This window comes from Temnothorax longispinosus, chromosome 12 (assembly GCF_030848805.1).
Source record: "Temnothorax longispinosus isolate EJ_2023e chromosome 12, Tlon_JGU_v1, whole genome shotgun sequence".
Lineage (NCBI taxonomy): Eukaryota > Metazoa > Arthropoda > Insecta > Hymenoptera > Formicidae > Temnothorax > Temnothorax longispinosus.
The window spans coordinates 991,027-1,011,822 of NC_092369.1; the positions used below are offsets into that span (position 1 = coordinate 991,027).

The following is a 20,796-nucleotide window of genomic DNA, read 5'->3' on the forward strand; positions in this document are numbered from 1 at the left end:
AATTATAGAGATATATTTAACATTAACAGACACCGGCAAACGAGGCTCATTCAGATGACAACGATGATAACTCTGAAAATTGCGAGAATAGTGATAAGAACAATGAGAACCAAAAGAACGATGAGGAAAAAAATTTCCCATAAAGATATTTTATAAATTTATAAATTCACATTGTATAACATTTACTGTAATTAATATATAATTAATTATTTTATTGCCACCGTTAGATTTTATAAATGTCTTATAATGTTTTATAAATATAAAGATTTCTTTTAACATATGTATAAAATAATTTATCACTAAATCAATAAAATTGTAAATCAATAAAAAATTATAGGTATGTTTTTTATAATTTAATGCTTTTAATTTTCCCTAAAAAAATATATTTTAGTATTTATTAATGGCTACGTAACAAGGCTTGCTGCAATTTGGCGTCAACCTGTGTCATCAAGATTTGCTCTGTATTTGGTGCCAACTTGCTGTTAAGTATTGTTCTCAAATCTTGTTTGATATTTGATATCAATTTGGCGTCGGGTTTTGTACACAAACTTTGATAGCAATTTGTCAACAATTTGCTATTAGATTGCTGGCAAGCTTTGTTCGGTATTTGGTGTCAATTTGGCGTCAAGTTCTTTCGTCAAGGTTTGCTCGGAATTTGGCACAAATTTGCTGTCGAGCTTTTGTTGGCAAGCCTTGTTCACAATATGGCGCAAATTTGCCGTTGAACTTTTGCTGCCCTGTTTTGCTCGATATTTAGCGTCAATTTGGTGTCAAGTCATGTACACAAGCTTTGCTAGCAAAACACAAGCGTATTGCAGACACAGATCGCACCGGATTTGTCGAAAAGTTTTGCGCGTATTTGGTGTCAATTTGGTTACAATTTGCTGACAAATTGTTTACTGGGTAGTTTTAATACAAGTTTCACACATAATACTTTATATTTATTTCCATACAAATTATGAATGATGTTTTACATCATATTTTTATTATAAATTCCAAAACAGTATTATATAAAAGGATAAAGAATTTTACTTTATATACCCCAAGGGGCCTTAAAGGGCGTTTTGAAGGGACGTACCCAAACCCTAACTTCCAATTCATCCACTACCTTACTGTTTCCTCCTTTGGACCAACGGTTTAACGTCTCTTCCGAAAGACGGAGCCCAGTTTTCTCCGCATCTTGCACGGAGGAGCGCGGTTTTTCGGAAAACTTTTCCATGTTACATATGGCTCTAGTAGACTCAAACCTGGTTCTTCAGATTACGAGTCTGGCGCTCTACCACTGAACCACACCGCCGCCCTAAAAACAGTATTATATAATTTCTTTTATTTTATTATTTATTTTATTCTTTATATTGATTTTTTATATATATACCCACACAGCACATAATATTGCAGAAATATTGCAGTAATATTGCAATATAGTGGAAATATTACGTATTACAATGAAATATTTCAGAAATATTACTGATGTATTACACGTTTTTAAATAATATTGAAATATTACAGTAATATTGCTGCAATATATTGTTGAAATATAATACTTTAAGTAGCAAAATAATGTCAAATGACATTTTAATGACATCTTATTGACGTCATTAAGACGTTATTAAGGTATCACACAATCATACGTATTGCACAGATAATATATACCAGTTAAAGAATTTTGGACTGAAAGAAAGAAAAATCTAAATAAAAAAATGTGATGAAATCAAAAGAGACTGACTTGTACTTTTGGGGAATAAAAGTGATTAAGATAAATTTTATAAGTGGTGGTATTTAATTATATAACTTGTTATTTGTTTTGTAATAATAAAATTATATATTGTAATTATATATTGTAATTATAAATACAATTAATTTTTAATTAAGAGCCAGTAAGTAAATTGATAATAAAATAAATAGATAAAATTTAAAATTTATATTTCTTATATAATTAATATTAAACTTTTCAAATTACGAGTTTGTCACACGGATAAACAGAACGTTTCTGAGTGCGTAAGTGGAGGGAAGAACGCTAGTGTGTGTGGCTATGCGCTTGGCGCTTGGTCGCAGCACCGACCCCCACCATTCCCGGTCTTCTCTCGCTGTCTCTTGCGTGGGACCACGCAATCACGTGTACGACACCGCACAGAAACAATCGTTTTAATTTCAGGTAATTTTTCTTTATTTAATAAATATTGTTCACACAAATATTTTTAAAAGTATTTTTGTATAATTATCTATATATATAAGTACCGTCGTCTGTCTGTCTGTCTGACCGCAAACTACTCATTCGTTAGTGGTCCGAATTTTTGCCAAGGGTACATGAAATAGGGGTAGAATTTCCCGGGGAGTGCCATAAAGTATATAGTTTTTCGTTACCGATTTTCTGGAAACCGATTTTTTTTATTTTTTTAATTTTTCTGTCCGAATTTTTACCACGAGTACATGAAATAGGGGTAGAATTTCCCGGGGAGTGCCATAAAGTATATAGTTTTTCAAAGAATAAAATAAATTTTCGCCAGTAATAAAATATAATTAGTGTTTAATGATCGGCCTGACTGGCAATATATTGAAAATTATAACGACGTTTCGACCTCTATTTTGGGTCCTTATCAAGTTTATGATGGATCAATGTGCGTCAAACAATATAAAATTAATCATCGTTACGTTTTAACAAGGCGGGTGGAACAGATATAAGCTTTGTGCGGCATGACCGTCACGTATAGCGCCCGACGAACGACTTGATAAGGACCCAAAATAGAGGTCGAAACGTCGTTATAATTTTCAATATATTGCCAGTCAGGCCAATCATTAAACACTAATTATATAGTTTTTCGTTACCGATTTTCTGGAAACCGATTTTTTTAATTCTTTTAATTTTTTGGGAAATAATCGACTGAATTTAAAAGAATTATATATGAAACAGGGGTAGAATTTTCCGGGGAGTGCTATAAAGTGTATAATTTTTCGTTACCGATTTTTTTGAAAGCCGGTTACAAAATTATTTCAATTTTTCGGAAATTAATTGACCAAATCTTAAAAAATTATATGAAGTAGGGATAGAATTTCCCGGACATTGCCATAAAGTGTATAATTTTTCGTTACCGATTTTTGGGGAAATCGGTATCAGAAAATTTTCCAATTTTTCGGAAATTAATTGACCAAATCTCAAACAATTGTATATGAAATAAAGGTAGAATTTTCTGGGGAGTGATATAAAGTGTATTATTTTTCGTTACCGATCTTTTTGGAAACCGGTTACAAAATTTTTTCAATTTCTCGGAAAATAATTGAATTTTAAAGAATTACATATGAAATAAAGGTAGAATTTCCCCGGGATTGCTATAAAGTGTATAATTTTTTGTTACCGATTTTTTTGGAAACCGGTTACAAATTTTTTGAAATTTTTTGGGAATTAATTGACCAAATCTTAAAGAATTATATATAAAATAAAAGTCGTGTCAAAATTTTTTTAATTGTTGAAGGATAAGTTTAATTTTTTGTTAATGGATAATTTTTCATTAATGAATTGATTTTCTTGAAACCGGTTACGAAGTTTTTCCAATTTTTCTAAAGGGGTTTTCGATTTTTGTTTAAAAAAATGTAGGTACGTGATTGTTCTAATTTCCTCTTGAGATATTAGCTAAATTTTTTTAAAGATAATTTTTCGTTACTTTTTTAAAAACAATGCCCAAATTTTTCTAATTTTTCGGGGATGGCGAAGATGTGTATAATTTTTCATAATCAATTTTTTGGAAACCGGTTTCAAAATTTTCTAATTTTTTTAGGATGGCTACGATGAGTTTATAGAAAAATTGCTAATAATAAAGGGGTTTCCGATTTCTGCTCCAATTTCCGTAAATTTTGAGATATCAAGCTAAATTTTTTTTATGGATAATTTTTATAGATAATTTTTTGTTACCGATTTTTGTGGAAACCGGTTACAAAATTTTTCAAATTTCTCGGGAGTTAATTGATCGAATTTCAAAGAATTGTATATGAAATAAAGGTAGAATTTCATGGGGTTTGCTATAAAGTGTATAATTTTTTGTTACCGATTTTTTTGGGAACCGGTTACAAAATTTTTCAAATTTTTCGGGAATTAATTGACCAAATCTTAAAGAATTATATATGAAATAGGAGTCAACATTTTTTTAATTTTTGGAGGATAAGTTTATTTTTTTATTAATGGATAATTTTTCATTAAGAATTGATTTTCTTGAAACCAGTGCCAAAATTTTTCTAATTTTTTGATGATTTCGAAAAAAGAAATTAAAATAGAAGAAAATGAAAGAGAGTTAATAATGGTGGGTCAACGGAGGGTAAAAACGCGCGAGGCACGAGCAAAAATAAAATTTAAAGACTTTAATATAAAGGATTACATTTTTGAAATATTTGACAATATGCTAATCTGCATCTATTATATTATCTATTATTTTTTATTTTTTAAAAAAGAATTCGAAGAGATGTAGGTTAGAGTTTGAGGAGAAAGAATATCAAAGGTGCTCCTAATTAATGAGTGAGTTTGGGGAAAGGGGAATAGATTTTGAGCCCGCGCGAAGCGCGGGCGAAAAATCTAGTTACTAATATGTATGTACATTGTACATATATATTTGGCGATTTGTCTTTAAATCCAAAAATAGAGATTACGTGGCATAATGGTCTGCAAAAACCACGTTAATATCATAAAAATCATTTCAATGACCATCTTAAAATACATATATTTGCCTTTATAACCTTATTGAACGAGTCTCTAATGAAATTATTTATTAACGGCTTCATACTTAAATCTTGATGCTAACTTAACCTCAAAATTTTTAACAGTTTAATCCAACTGGAGCCCTGCTTAGTTGGAGATACGTGATAGAAATATGCCGATCCCAAATCTCCTAAAAAGCAGTTTAATCATTAATTAAATGATTTAACCATAATTATTTAACCATTTACATGATTTTATAATAATTATTGTTCTTATGCTATATGTTACAGTATTGCTTTCCATCAGTGGATGTTCATGCAGTCCAGAGCAGCACCAAGTAGTTTGATAGAAGAGCAAAAGATTTATTTATTAAATATGTAAGTAAGAAAAAATTAAATTTGATATAAACCATACTTTCCAATATTAATCGTCAATACTGAAAATCCAAAGTATACGTGTAACATCGACTACAGATTTCCAGTATACATAGATAGTGAATATCACAATACAGATTCATACTTAACCTACTTTTATGTTTAAAATATATAATTAGATGTAAATAATAATTACTGTTTTTGTATTATGCAGTGTTACGTTGCTTTCCATCAGTAGAAGTTCACGCAGAGCAGCACCAAGCAGTTTGATTTCTATCAAACTCTTCTGAGCGACAGCTTCATTTATTAAATACATAAGTAAGAAAAATTTAAACTTGGTATAAACTGCGTTCCAATATTTTAATATCCAGTACTGAAAATCTAAAATGTATGTATAACATTAACCATAGATTTTCAGTATAGACAGTGAATATCGGAACACGTCATACTTAACCCCGTACTCTTATGTTTTAATATGTAATTATGTATGAAATAAACAGGGTGATTTTTATTTCGTGTGCCAATCATCTCCGCTATAATTATCTCAGAAAGTATTGATTTATTGGAAAAATGTTTCAGATAAAAGTTGGAGAGTTCAAGGAAGACCAATAGACAATTTTATTAGATTTTGAGTCCGGGACCTGTGTTAAGCCTAATAGGATCCAAGTCAAATTATTTAAATAGAAACCCCCTTTTTATGGTATCATCTTTTTCTACTAATTAATATGAACAACTTTTGTCTGAAACATTTTTTTATTTGCCTTATACTTTTTGAGATATTCAAGGAAAACTTGGTATTTTTTTCAATATTTAGCTTACAATAGATGTTTGTCAATAAATGTTCGTCGGAGTGAAAAGTAGTACAGGACTTTTTGACTTGATTTGGTTTCAAGAATATACTGTTGCAATAGTATTCTAATTTCTTTAAATAATTGTGTACACATGAAAGCTTCAAGAAAATGTATACACAAATATTTAAAGAAATTAGGGTATTATTGCAATAGCATATTCTTGAGACCATATCAAGTCAAAAAGTCTTGTATCATTTTCCCCTCCGACAAGCATTTATCAAGATATAAGCTAAATATTAAAAAAATTATCAAATTTTTCTTGAATATCTCAAAAAGTATAAGGCAAATAAAAAATGTTTCAGACAAAAGTTGTTTATATTAATTAGTAGAAAAAGATGATGTAATAAAAAAGGAAGTTTTTATTTAAAAAATTTGACTTGGACCCTACTGGGCTCAACATAGGTTCCAGACTTAAAATCTAATAAGACCATCCATTATTCCTCTATAAACCCTCCAACTTTTATCTGAAACATTTTTCCAATAAACCAATACTTTCTGAGATAATTAGTGAAGATAATTGGCATACAAAATAAAACTCACCTTGTATAATTAGATATAAATAATAATTACAGTTTTTGTATTATGTTATAGTGTTACGTCATTCTTTATCAGTGGAAATTCATACAGTGCAGAGTAGCATGGAGCAGTTTTGAAGAAGAAAGAGATAGAAAGATAATATCAATATTATTTTTTTAATATTGTATGTAATACTATTATTAAAAATAACAATTTGATAAAATTTAATAATATTTATTAAAATGTTTTAATTTTTAGCAATATTAAATAAATATTATCTAATATTACACAAATAATATTATTGCGTTTACAATATCAATATTATTTTAAAATTGTATGTAACAATACTATTAAAAATAATTTAATAAAATTGAATAAAAATTATTAAAATGGTTTTTTAATTCCTAGCAATATTATACAAATATCACGCAAATATTATAGTAATTTTACCGTAATATTACTGATATATTGCAGTAATATTACCGCAATATTACTGAAATAAATATCAGTAATATTACTGATATTCATTTTCGCGGACATTTTAATATTACTGAGATATCTCAGTAATATCATTGCAATATTTCTGATACATTTCATTATAATATTGCAATGGAAAAATAATATTGCTGCAATCTGCAATATTATGTGCTGTGTGGGTATTATATATCATATTTGTATATTTTATGTATTTATAAAATAAAGAAATATAATAAATAATATAATATAAATTATGTCACTCTTGATCGTGTTTCGAAACTGCCAGTACTAAAAATGTATAGGTCACGTCACATGTATTATAGATTTTCAGCACTGGCAGTCAATTTCGCGGAACACAGTTACGGTCTGTATTACAATATATTCTACAAAATGTTAAAAATAGTCATTGGTAAGGAGAAAAATAAATTATTATTTGACGAGGTATTCAACGTACGTTGAATGTACGGACGTAATGTACACGTATTTCGTACGTAATGTACGCTTTTGAATGACAGTAGTCCTTTAAAACGTTGTTTTCTTAAATAGCTGTACATAATTTTGCCCACAAAATTGTACTTTTAAGTACGACATTCCTTAAATACAATGGTTTCCTTAGCAAAATCGAACAACTTTTCCTATTTTAAATGCCCATTGTGTAAAAAATGTGGAAGAAAGATATATATTATTATTTCATTAAATACATATATGTATATATGTAATCCGTGGTTTATAAATTAAGTTTTATATCTGTTCTTTTTGTAATAACATTATTTATATCTATTTTGATTTTATTATAACATATTTCTTTTGTTAATTTTAAAAATTGGCTGTAGTTTTTGTAATAGTTTAGATGATTATGGAAATATTTTTGCTATAAATATGTTATCATTTTCAGTATTATATTAAGTAAAACATGTGCACTTTTTTCCGATTTAACACTAGAAATGCCAAAAGCTATTTTCGACCGCTTTTATTTTTTAATATTCTGTTTTTTAAAGTAGAAAATTTATATTGTAATAAAATAATTATTCGATTTATTCGATCTTTAACATGATTAATGTAACATTACTTTTAAAAATTGAAACGGTAGAAAATTATTTGGTATTTCTAGTGTAAAGGTTACTTTAGACAATCTATAATTCACGACAGAAGAATTATATAATTCTATTTGTTTTGTATTTTGTAATTTAGAAAATATTTGAAGATGTATAATTAATGCATGTATGATGTATACATATATCTGTATATGTATATATTTTTTTACATGTATCTCTAATTTTTTGAATGTTTTTTTATATATGCAATTTTGTCACAAACTGTCGTGAATTATAAATCGTGTAAAGTGACCTTAAAACTAATACTTTTTTAATATCTTTTCTTCTTGCTTCCTCATAGAGGAAGCTTTGTGATAGTAAAAAAAAATTTTTACGAGATTTAGATGGAAATAGGTTTAGAATGTTCCAAAATGTCAAGAAATCATATTAGTAGAAAATGTCCGGAAGTATGTATGTGTATGTGTGTGTACGGATTTTTTGTACACGCATCTACTTCTGCAATTTTTTAGATACCGGGTTGAAATTTTGCACACAAATAGAGTATCATAGAAAGTATATTCTCCTCTAATTTTATTAAAATCTGTTGACCGGTATGGATTTTAAGGGGATTTTCATTTTTTAGAAAAGTGTGTTTTACACACACGCTGTAGCTTTCTCAATATTTTAAATATCGATCTATTTCTAATTCTATTATATTTTTCAGTTTTTTCTACCCCTATTTCATATATAATTTTTTAAGATTTGGTTAATCAGTTCTTGAGTTACAGACGTTTGAAATTTCGGAGAATCTGTACATACATAGAAGCCTTATAAAGTTTGGTCTAATCATTTTAAAGAATTATATATGAAATAGGGGTAGAAAAAACTGAAGAATATAACAGAATTAGAAAAAGTTGCCAATAATTTAAATTGTCCAAAATTGAGACTTGAGGTATAGTCTTTAAGAGTTACAGTTGACTTGAGTGCCAAAATGCAACGTGATACAGAATTAGAAAAAATATCCGCGAACGCGCCTTGCTCTACCTCTTGTGTAGTGTGAAAAAGAGTTCAACTACGAGCAATGTTGTCGCCAATTTGACGGCACGACGCTCATTATGGCAATGTTTGCCGTCGACATTGTGTCGATTGTAAAGCTCCATTTGTGCTACTAATTTATTATTTCATAATTTTAGTAATAAAAGCAATTTTTATATATTTAAAAAAATATTTTAAAGTAGAAATAAAAAAACTAATGTATAAATAAAAAATGGAACAAAATGGAAAAATTAAGAAATATCCGAAATTAATAGTAATCATTTTAGTAAAAACATTAATTATTTAATTTATTTTTGTAATAGTATAACAAATATTAGTCGCAATAAAGATTATCACAATAAGAAAAGTGTGAAAGTAGAAACTTGCACATTGCTTCCTTATAGTTGTTAAGTGTGCAAGTAGAAACTTGCACATTGCTTCCTTATAATTTTTAAGTGTACAAATTAAAAATTTAAACATTACTTTCTTACAATTTTCAAGTATGCAAATTATAAATTTGCACGTTGCTTAATCAACATTTTATTTCGCTCATAAAACTTCCTCTATGAAAAGCCAAATTAATAAATATTTATACTAATAATTATACATAAAAAAGGCTTCCTCATAAGAACATGCGTATCAAATTCCTATCCACAGGACTGAAACTTATCACAGGTCCTTCCATTTAGCTGGAATTTATCTATGGAACTCTCTTCCTACTGAGATCGTGTCCTCATCAACTGTCACCGTATTTAAACGTAAGCTTTACAACCATCTCTTTTCTCTCGAGTCTAGTTCCGTGCATGCTTCTACCTTGGAGCCGTCAGGCGTTGGAACATGACACTAATATCAAATCTAATCGCGTGCCAAATCACTTACCTTTAAGTCGGGTCATCTGATTGTTAATCTAGTCGCGTACTGAACCATTTTTTTTGGTTTTAGGTCATGTTATTGTAGTCTTACGATTCTGTTTCTTTCGTTTGCTACATTGCGTATTGTATATATATATATATATATATATATATATATATATATATATATTTTTTTAATTATATTCGATCAATCGGCAAAATAACATGGAATTCTTCGTTATTAGTTTGTAAATTGCGTTGTAAACAATATATAATTTAATGTTTTATTTCACTTTTCTTGTGTTAACAATAATTTATTTTCTAAATTAATAACAAAATTTCTTTAGAAGAAAGCGTACATATTGGCCAAGAGTGGATTTCTATTATTTACGCTTTTTCTGTTTTTTTATTTCTTTTATATAGTTTATTTTCAAAATAAAGATAATATAATTTCATTAGATATCATTTATGTAATTAATCAATTTTACTAACATTTTTTGTTATTAGTTTCATTACTTTTAAATAATTAAGAGACACACGATAGTGTTTTGCGCCTAGTGTGGGAAGGGATATTTTATTGTCATCTGCAATGTTATAATATATATTTTATTCATAAATCAACATCAGAAGGGATACGCAAGACATAATTGTTAGAGCCAAGTCAGCCGACGCGCTAAGCGCATACGACTTTCGAACCGGCTATATGGCTATGCTACAACGTGGGGAAGAACGAGACATCCGAGTATATAACGGGGAGCACACATTTCTGCACAGCGCATAATGCGTAAGCATAAGAAAATTGATTGGTCTATACACATGTGCATAAAAAAATAAACCAATCAGTTTTCTTATGCTTACGTATTATGCGTTATGCAAAAGTCTGTGTTTCCCGTTTATGTCTGTGCTCTTCTACCCGCCCGAAGCTGGCCGAGCCGCGCCGAGTCGCCGCCGAGCGCCCAGCGCACACGTACACGGCTTCGTCAGCTGTGTGCGTGTCCCCACCAAGCGCGCAGGCAGCAGGCAAAGTAATGCTGAAAGACTTTGGATCTTGCGATTAAGCATTTCGTTCCGATAGTTGGATGATCGCTCGCGACGGTCAATGTCAAACTGTTTTGGTTACAAAACGAGTAGCTCGTTGAGGCCGAACTGTATCCCAGGATCGAACCCGTGGTACGCCGCAGCACTTCCTCCTCAAGGTTCGCGGTTCCACTGGGAATTTCAGGTTCCTCCGCTCCGCTCTGTAGAGACCCTCGAAACGCCTCAAAGTGACCGTGGAGCGTTAGTCGAGAAGCCGGCTATATATTTTAGAGACTCAACTTTGCAGTCCAAATTGCGGCGGCGCCAGTTTAAACGTGAATTTCCTACCAACTTTATGACTCCTTGATATCTGTCATAATTAATTTACGATATAATATCTAATTTATTATATCCAAAAGTGCATTAATTAATTTTTAAGAAGAAAACTGAAACTTCCATTCGCACGTTATTCTGAAAATATATTTTTATATCCAATATTAACAAACAGTCATTTTTTATTGTGGCAAATTTATACATCGACTATGAAAAGATAGTGGTATTGATTTTGAAATGTGCTTCATTCATATGGCTGCGTTCCGATATTCACTGCCAGTAGAAAATCTATATAGGTACATGACGTAAACTATAGCTTTTCAATACTAGCAGTGAATATTGGAACGCAGCCAATAATTGTAAGTTATCGATACATGTAACAGCATTTCATAATTTTGTTTAGATTTTTTATTAAAAGTAATATATTTCGTTAATATTTCTATTTTTTAATTTTTATAAATTTTAGAAAGATGTTATTTGCTGATTGTATATAAGCTATAATGTACTTGCTTCCGATTTATCCATCATAATTTATCGCATGATTTCATTTTTTCTAACTAATTTTCTAATAAAAGTCATTATTAATTTTTTAGACTAATGGAGAAAGAATTGCAAACAAGTGATGATGAAGAAGTTGAAGATGAAGAAAGAAAGTGTTATGAATTAAAGAGAGAGAGAAAAAAAGGCTAACATTTACATCAACGCAACGTAATAATATGCATGTTTCATTTGTCAGTGTCATTTTATTTCTTAAATTATTTCAAACAAAATTTTTTATTTAATCGCTTTAATTGTACTGTTTTTTATGTAGCTGTCATTCTACAAGAGCGAGAGGGATTATAGAAGGAGGAAGATGGAGTGGAGAATGTAGAGGAGGCGGCTTGAGAGGTGGATAAAGAGAAGGCTGGGGAGAATTTGATTCTCAGTCCGTTTTTATTTTAATTGTTAAAAAAATTAAATAAAAAATTAAATTAAAAAATATATTTTTTCTTATTTCGGCGGCATTGTTCCTTCCTTATAGCACGAAATATTGTTAAAACATTGTAGAAATATTATTTTGTAAGATTGAAATATTTTATTATATAATAATCTTAAAAGGATATTGTGATAAAAAATCAAACGTATAAAAAAAGGGGCATAAAGCCGTGACAAGGTGTTCGACTGTTCGTGTCAAGTTATTTAATAAATAAAAGCTACAGACGTTTCGGCCACCATCTGGCCATCCTCAGCGTAGAAAATTACAAAAATCTACAGAAATCTAACATTACAAACGAACGCATAGCACGCAATCTATCTGACATTTGTCTCGCATTCTGAGTCTTACAGTGTAACGAAACCGAATGGTGCGTAATTTATCTAAATTCCTATCGCATTTAAAGTCATTGGTGCGATCTGCATGGTGATAAGCCCTTTGGTGTTTTATTTAGGAAGTCGAACTCAGCACCGAACCACGGTACCGTCAACATGTCACAACTTCCTAAATAAAACGATTTATTGCGTGCTATGCGTTCGTTTGTAATGTTAGATTTCTGTAGATTTCTGTAATTATTTTCTACACTGAGGATGACCAGATGGTGGCCGAAACGTCTGTAGTTTTTATTTATTAAATAACTTGACACGAACACCTTGTCACGGCTTTATGCCCTCTTTTTTATACGTTTCATTTTATTATATATTTCTGAAAGCTTGCAACAATATTCCTATGTCCACTTTTGCAATATTTTGCAATATTTTGCTATAATGTTCTTGAAATATTTAAAAATGTAAAAATATTTCTGAAATATATTTCAATTACATCGACTGAACTGGCCACAGATAAAACAATATTACATTTAAGTCTTATGATTTTTCTGGAATAAATTTATACATTACGGAAATCTTGTGATTTCAATGACGATTCTATACGGATGATTTAGGTATTAATTTTTCTTTTTGTTACTTTCAACACATATATTTTAGATTGACTCTTATTTATAATCTCACGTTATGTTATAGTTTGCACTTGAAAAGGGCCCAAACCAAGGATGGAATTGAAATATATTTGTCAATCATCACTGGCAAGGTACGAAATTGTTTGTGTTTATATTTCTGAAATCTTAATGCAATATCTTAAGAATGTTGCAATAGGGTTACTTTGTATATGTTTTATTATTAAAAATATCACCACACAACTTAAACTCTACTATACTCTCCTTCCGTATACGACAGCCGCTCAAAAAATCCATTTTCAATCGGTCACCCATCCATCTAGTAACCGCGTTCACGTTTATTTTACTTATTTTTAATTAGATTATTATTAGATTAGATAATTTTGTTGGAAAGATGCTTTGTGCGAGTAGAGCACTCGCGGCCTTTCAGAGGGCACTGCGTGGCGCAGCAACGTAGAGTTCCTATAATAAAAGTTAAGCCAATGTGGTGACAATTTTTGATTGGTCCCGTCATATGTTTCAGCCAAGTTAGTAAGAGTGAGACAAGCTGTAAAGTGGGAGTGAGACAAAGCTATCATGGTCGCCATATGTTTCAGCCAAGAAGTTAGTGGGAGTGAGACAAAGCTATCATTTAGCTGTACATGGCGGCGGTTTGTCCTAACTCTTATTATAGGAACTCTACAGCAACGCGAGCGTGCACGCCGTGCGAAGCGACAGACGATAGTCCGAGCTTTCGTCCTGGCCGTTTTCGGAGCAGCACTGCTTGAAGGCCATTAAATATAGGAAGAAGAAAAAGATAGTCCGAGCTCATCGCGTGCATACGTGTCTTATATACGGTGTCTTATATTGTGTCGAGAATAAAGAGTTATAGTAATAGCATATAAAAGAGTCGTTCGTTAGCAATCACCACCACCATCTCGATCCCTGCGGAGAGCATAATTCCAACAGATTTTCTGCGCGAAGCGTAGGTGTAGATTGATGAGCTGTCAGCTGTGTACATATTTCATTCGAACATTATAAACTGCGCACAGCGCAGAATGCATTTTCACAGTACTCACTGCGTTTAGCGCAGAATTAATGCATTTTCACAGTAATCACTGCGCACAGCGCAGAATGCATTTTCACAGTACTCACTGCGTTTAGCGCAGAATGCATTATGACATTACTAGTGTGCTGAGTGCAAAATTAGTTTCATTTTTTAATTTTCCAAATTGTCCAATATTTCAATGCTTGTCTTTCAATATTTCTTTTTATACTTATATTTACGCAATGTTTTATAATTTATGCAATGTTTAGTATATGCTCACTTACAAGGGAGGCCCTTCGGGTCACCGATTTTGCTGAATTTTTGCAGGAATGTAGAATTCGTATAGAAGTAACAAATGCTATATGGAAACAATGCGACTCTCAAGCGTTTAGCTTTTAGCACGCTCCTTTTAATACTATTGCAGTGAAGCATCTTCAAGGCTCAAGCGTGGTGTAGCAGACTAGGCGTCAAACTTCTTCGCTAGCAGTGGCTCCAGATTCCCCAGCGGAATTAGTCTGGCCAATGCGTCGAACTATAAAGTGTGAAGGTCGCGCCCCATCGTTTTTCTTTTTTTCTTTTTTAGTATTTTCTATATTATTATACATTATATACAACATATTTTTTAAAATTGTTAAAATTTACACGATTTCTCGTAAACGCTTGAGAGTCATCGCATGGTCTCCGTATAGCATCTGTTACTTCTATACAAATACTACATTCCTACAAAAATTCGGTAAAATCGGTGACCCGAAGGGTGAGCTCTTCCGTTAGTTGAACGCGATCCTTCGCTGAAGTGTTCATGAAGATAATTTGCAAGTATATGTATGTAACAATAAGTACTTGAATTGTATATATTAACAAACTTATTAGATGTACTCGCACATAATAATATAAATGCAGATATAAACAACTAAACACAATGCAGAAGTTAGAGCAACCACGGACATTTCTCAAAAAATTTAAAATTTTATAAAGAACCCCTTTTTACCGATCATCACTAACCTTCCTTTAATGATACTCTTTCGATTAAAAAAAAATTCAACCCAATATCTCAAAATTTGCGGAAGTTACAGAAACTATACGGACATCATATCCGTACACACACACGCACGCACGCAAACAGGCGCGGACATTTTGTAAAAATGTAATTTTTCGACGTTTTTAGAACATTCTGAACACATTGGCATAGAAAACTGAAAAAAATTTCACGAAAACAAAGTTTCCTCTATGAGGATGCAAAATATCGGCAACATTTTAACGCATTGCGTTATTTCTTGTAAAATAATATATTCTTAAGATTTGTCACACACACATTCTTATATTTTAAATAAATATAAACAAATATTTTATTCAAATGTTCATTTAATAAATTATATGTTCACATACAATACGATATAATTTAATTGACAAATTGTCAAATAAAAGATCTATTTATGAGATATACATATAATCACATATTATACTACCTATCAAAATACAAAAGCTTTAAATACTTCATATAAACCAATATCTTCCAAAATAAAACACCAATGGTATTGACAAGACTTAGAATTCTCAGTAATAAACATTAATTAAACACAATTTGATTTTTCTAATAAATGGAAGGATTTGCTTATCTCATCTCTTTGTGCAATTATATTGTATTACTATACTTTGTTATATACACTTTTAGTAAATTTTACACATATATAAGCAGATATACTTATATTTACGTACATTTTGAAATACATTCGCAATATATATATGTATATATATATATATTATAGCTATAAACAACGTTCATCTTATCTTTCTTTTTCTTATTAGCCTCTGGGCAGCGATTATGGGTACTTTTTATTTATTTAGCGACACGAGTCGACACAAGCGCCATTCTGTCTTTTTTCAACATCTAGTGAACAACAAAGATAGAGTAACATATGTCGACTTATCGTTAACTGGAAAGCACCCTATGTAGTTTCCTAAGAGCTTGAGCAGAATAGTTGACTTATAATTTTAAGACAATGTTTTATGCTTTAAATCTTTGTTTTTAGTAACACACAATACTGTGTGTTGTGTCTCAAGTCTTATAAATATTGACACTTCGTGCATACGTTTAAGGGTCACTTCGACTAAACTCCGATTAACTTCATCGTTGATTAATCTACTGGAAATGACCAATCGCATTAGTCAATCTGCTTAATGAGCAAATGCGATTGGTCATTTCCAACGGACTAATCAACGATTAAGTTAATCGGAGTTTGGTCGAAGTGGCACTAAAACGTGAGACACAAGACAGTACTTATTGTGCGTTGCTAAAAACAAAGATTTTTAAAGCATAAAACATTGTGTTAAAATTATAAGTCAACAATTCTGCTCAGACCCTAAGGCACGTATTCAGTCTACAATAGATGTTTTAAGTCCTAAAAAACTGACCAATCACAGTCGATTATTCTCCTCAAATTCGACTGTGATTGATCAATTCCTTAGAGTTTGTAAACCGGCACTTATGGAATATTTCGGAATGAATTCCGATCGGAATTCGTTCCGAAAAGTTCCATAATATGTGCTCTGGTAACATCAAAGAACGAAAATATAAAAAAGAAAACTTTCACGTAAATCTGATATCGCGCAATCATACAACTTTTCAACCGACATTTAAACACTTTGTGATTCGTGGAAAACTTTATGTGGAATCAGAATGAGTAAAAAGGTGAAAAGTTCCGTACCAAATTACAGGATCGGTACCCAGGGCATGCTAATCTTAAAATTCCAAACTCTTCACTATAGTCATGTTGAATTACAACTTCAGAGGCAAGAAATTATAATTTTTTACTCTCGTTTTTTTTCTAATCATAATTTAAATCTATTTTTTCCCCTAAAAATTGCCTTTGTATATACACACACCCTGTATAGTAAATAAATATGTATCTTACTTTACTTATATCATATTTTCAGCAAAAACTGAACTCGTCACTGATTGACTGAAATTTATGATCGTTTATTAATCTCTTCTCTATAAATTGACAAGAAAATCTTCGGTATATATATTTTTTTAATTTGTGCTATTAAAATGCTAATATGCAAAAAAATTAATTTATTTTTAAATGTAGCAAAAAAAATTCACATAATTTTTGGTTTCTGATATCATAATTCAATATGTATGTAATGAGGGAAATCAGAAAAATCTTAATGATAGATTACAAAATTTACTAATTAATAGAAATATAAACAGCACGATATTAAAGCTGTTCCTTGATTCCTAGAAAATTATTAGTAGAACCAAAGATAATAAAGAATTGTTCAAAAATATATTATATTGTAAACATTTTTACATATGCTATCTCTCAACTTCTCTCGTCTTGAATTAACTTTGTGCAATTATAAAATTTACAATCTTCTTTGATTCAAGAGTACTCGCTTATTTTTTATCATTTGCAAAAATTAAACAGAAAAATAACCATCTAATGTCTTTGTTATTATTTTATATCTGTGATTAGAACCCCTAATACATTTATAGTAAATTATAAATTATTGTTGAGGCGATATGATGATTTAAATGCATGAAGTATATACTTAAAAATGTGTGTTTGTCGTCTAAGTAAATGCTGAGATAATTATCACATTCTATTTTACAGTATTCTTCTTACTTTTATCTTTACCGTACATAGCATCTAGAAATAAACCTAAAAATACTATAAATGTACTTATCCATTGCCTAGGAAAAAGACTATTGCCAAAAATTAATACAGAGCCTAAAACGGTAAAAAATTTCCTAGTAGTAGTTATAATTGAACATGGCAGTGGACCGAATTCAGCTACCGTTAGAAATATAAAATATTGTCCAAATGCCCCAGCTATAGAAAACGTCGTTATATGCCATATAGTGGAAGGATATCTTTGGAGGAACTGAATAAATTCCAAAAGTTCTCCAGATATAAGAATCACTGTACCACTAAAGATAACGGACCAGAGATTCATATTAAGCATCATGTGACCTGATTTTGAGTTATGTTCTGCCCTCATTCGTTCCTGCACTGCACTTGTTAATCCGTCCATTATTAACGATAACAGTAATAACAATTCTCCAACTGATAATTGCGACTCTGCCTGCTTTTTAGAGACATTGCTGTCCTTATACATAAACAATGCGACTCCAATGACGATTAAAAAGATGAATATGTACTTTCTAATTGGATATACCTGCAAAGGAAATATGATCATTAAAGACAGGAAAAAATTCAATGCATAAAGAACTGAAAAAACTGTCTCGCAAAATATAATCTACATTAAGTTATATACCTTTTTTCCTAGCAATACACCGAGTATCATCACAGGTATAGGCTTGCCGGCTTTACCGATCACCTGCGTCGGGTAACTGACAAACTGCAAAGCCATGTTACTGCACACCATAGCGAGAAAATACGTTAGGGCGGACAGCGAATAATACAGAGTCGACGTAGTGTCCTCGCCTTGCTTCATCACTGTCAGCAGACTCGTTTTGGCGAATATAAGATTCACCGAACACTGGACGAAAACCAGTGCGAACATGAACGTGAATTTCTCTCCATCGCCGTACTGTCCACGTGTGATTTTCTCTTGCAACATACCGAAGTAGAAATAGCACACAAATATGCCGGCCGCGCATATAAATAGTTTGGTATGTTTGTTAGTAACAACCATTTTTTAACAAATATAGTGTAAAACTGCATGAAATCCGCCTCGAGACGTGTTCGCGTCGTTTCGACTGCGCCAGCATATGACACTGACCACTGACACGAATTGTACATTGTACATACGTGGCGGGCGATGAATAGGTTAGAAGTTATGGGTGCGTTCGGGGAGCTCGCTACCCTAGAGACCCTCCAGAGTCTGGCCATAAGGACAGCCAGTTTTGATTGGTCCGCCAGTTTTGTCAAAGCAAGAGAAATAGAAAGAGAAAAAGATATAAGAGAGAAAGAGAAAGCGATATGAATGTACATCCTTCTCTCTCGCAGGATTTTGATAAAACTGGCCTTATGGCCAGACTCTGGCTACGGTCAATGTGACGCTACAAATGCTTCGAAGCATTCCTCTTCTCTTTTCTTTCAATGAAGAAAGAAAGAGAAGAAGAACGCTCCAAAGCATTTGTAGCGTCACGTTGACCGTAGCCTCTGTTAGAGGGTCTCTATCGCTACCGCGCTACCAACGCTAAAGGCCATTGCACGTAACAAAGTTTTAGTTTTAATCGTAAGGCCGTAAGAAAATAGACCAATCACACTTGATTATTCTTCAAGCGCGAGGAGAATAATCGACAGTGATTGGTTTATTTTCTTACAACCTTACGATTATGACTAAAACTTTGTTACGTGCAATGGCCTTAACGCTATTAACTCCGTTCATGGAGCCATGATAGCGCTAGCGAATGCGAGCTCCATGAACAGCACAACAGTAAGCGTACTAGCGTAGCGTTTCGTAGACCCCTGCGCCGCCAAATTTAAAAAGCTGAGTTAATAGATGCTGTTGTATCAATTACTTCTTTAATATTTTCAGGGCAGAAGTTGAGAGTAGTATGTGTGTAAATGAATACGATTTATTCGTAGTAAAACAACTTAAAGAAACTATTTTACAAAATATAAAAAAGCAATTTTAAATTTATGAAACTCATATTTGCGGAGCACTTCTGGATCCGACTTTTCAAAGTGTTAGAGGTGTTGCTGAATATCTCGCAGACAAGCAGCAATTACGATCCACAAAATGGTTCCCCTGAATATTAGAAATGAGTAGATTAGATTATTTTTATATTTTATTTATTAACATTAAGCGACGTTTTAGATTAGATCATATTTTAACAAATATTTTTGTTCTAGTAAAACTTATTGTCCAATTGAGTGACATTGTTTTTATATATGTATAAAATGAGAAATATAATTAAATATATTTTTTAATAATATATCCATATTTGGTTCCATTTGATTATATACTATATAAAATTAATTTATACTTTTAATACAATGAAAAAATTAGTGTCATTAAGCTATTGTATATATAACTTTTATTACAGTTTTTAATATATATATCTAAGCAATACCTAGTCTAGGTAATTTACAGTATCTAGATCTAGATTTACAAAATCTACGCTTAATATTGTATAATTAAGCCTAGAATATATAAGTCTTACATAGTTTATATTTGCAACTTCTATATTAATCACCAAATATAAGATTATTATTTTTATGATATATATAAGTTAAATTCTCATGTTTAGTTTTAATTTTTTATATACTACGTTTACGCAAGCGTTATTTCTGTAGTAACTTACGATATATCACTCGTTTACGCGGAATAAATTATCGTAAGTTACTACAAAATCCCGTTTACGCGAAGGAATTATCGTAAGTTACTACAAAAGTAACGCTCGCGTAAACGTAGTAATAGTAGCAGATTATCCTAATAATAAGTCATGTGAGCTTCTTGGAGTTAAAAAATTACGATTGGAGTTGGCTGCGAAACATACAATAAGATTATTCCTCCTGAAGATCCTATTCTTGTCGAAGCTAAAAAGTATTTACATATGTCAGAATTTATTATTATCGAAGATGCTCTACAATGGTGGAATAAATTAAAATTATTCGGAAGTTGTCACTGCCGAATTTGTACAAATTGGTATGCTGCATTTATGCCATACCGCGATTACAAGTTCAGCACCTAAAT

The 20,796-nt window shown here is 31.1% G+C and overlaps 1 protein-coding gene and 2 long non-coding RNA genes across 4 annotated transcripts; 2 read left to right on the forward strand and 1 right to left on the reverse strand.

The window, feature by feature from the left end:
* Nucleotides 1–292: 292 nt before the first annotated feature.
* On the reverse strand, nt 293–19,242 carry Meigo (Solute carrier family 35 member B1 homolog meigo). 2 transcript variants are annotated; one of them, XM_071794887.1, is made up of 2 exons: nt 18,406–19,242; nt 293–1,300 (listed from the first exon to the last, which is right to left on the reverse strand). In XM_071794887.1, the coding sequence occupies exons 1-2, from the start codon at nt 18,784–18,786 to the stop codon at nt 1,277–1,279; spliced, it is 405 nt and encodes a 134-aa protein (XP_071650988.1). In that variant the 5' UTR covers nt 18,787–19,242; the 3' UTR covers nt 293–1,276. The 2 variants fall into 2 exon arrangements, with proteins under 2 accessions (XP_071650988.1, XP_071650987.1); XM_071794886.1 differs by lacking the exon at nt 293–1,300 and adding an exon at nt 15,735–18,306 and having other exon boundaries at nt 18,406–19,229.
* On the forward strand, nt 1,336–6,827 carry LOC139823241 (uncharacterized). The gene is made up of 4 exons (XR_011734728.1): nt 1,336–2,155; nt 4,975–5,061; nt 5,273–5,376; nt 6,501–6,827. It is a non-coding gene; the product is annotated as an uncharacterized lncRNA (long non-coding RNA).
* LOC139822817 (uncharacterized) lies at nt 10,780–12,153 on the forward strand. Its single transcript, XR_011734594.1, has 3 exons — nt 10,780–11,174; nt 11,766–11,903; nt 11,984–12,153. It is a non-coding gene; the product is annotated as an uncharacterized lncRNA (long non-coding RNA).
* Nucleotides 19,243–20,796: the final 1,554 nt, after the last annotated feature.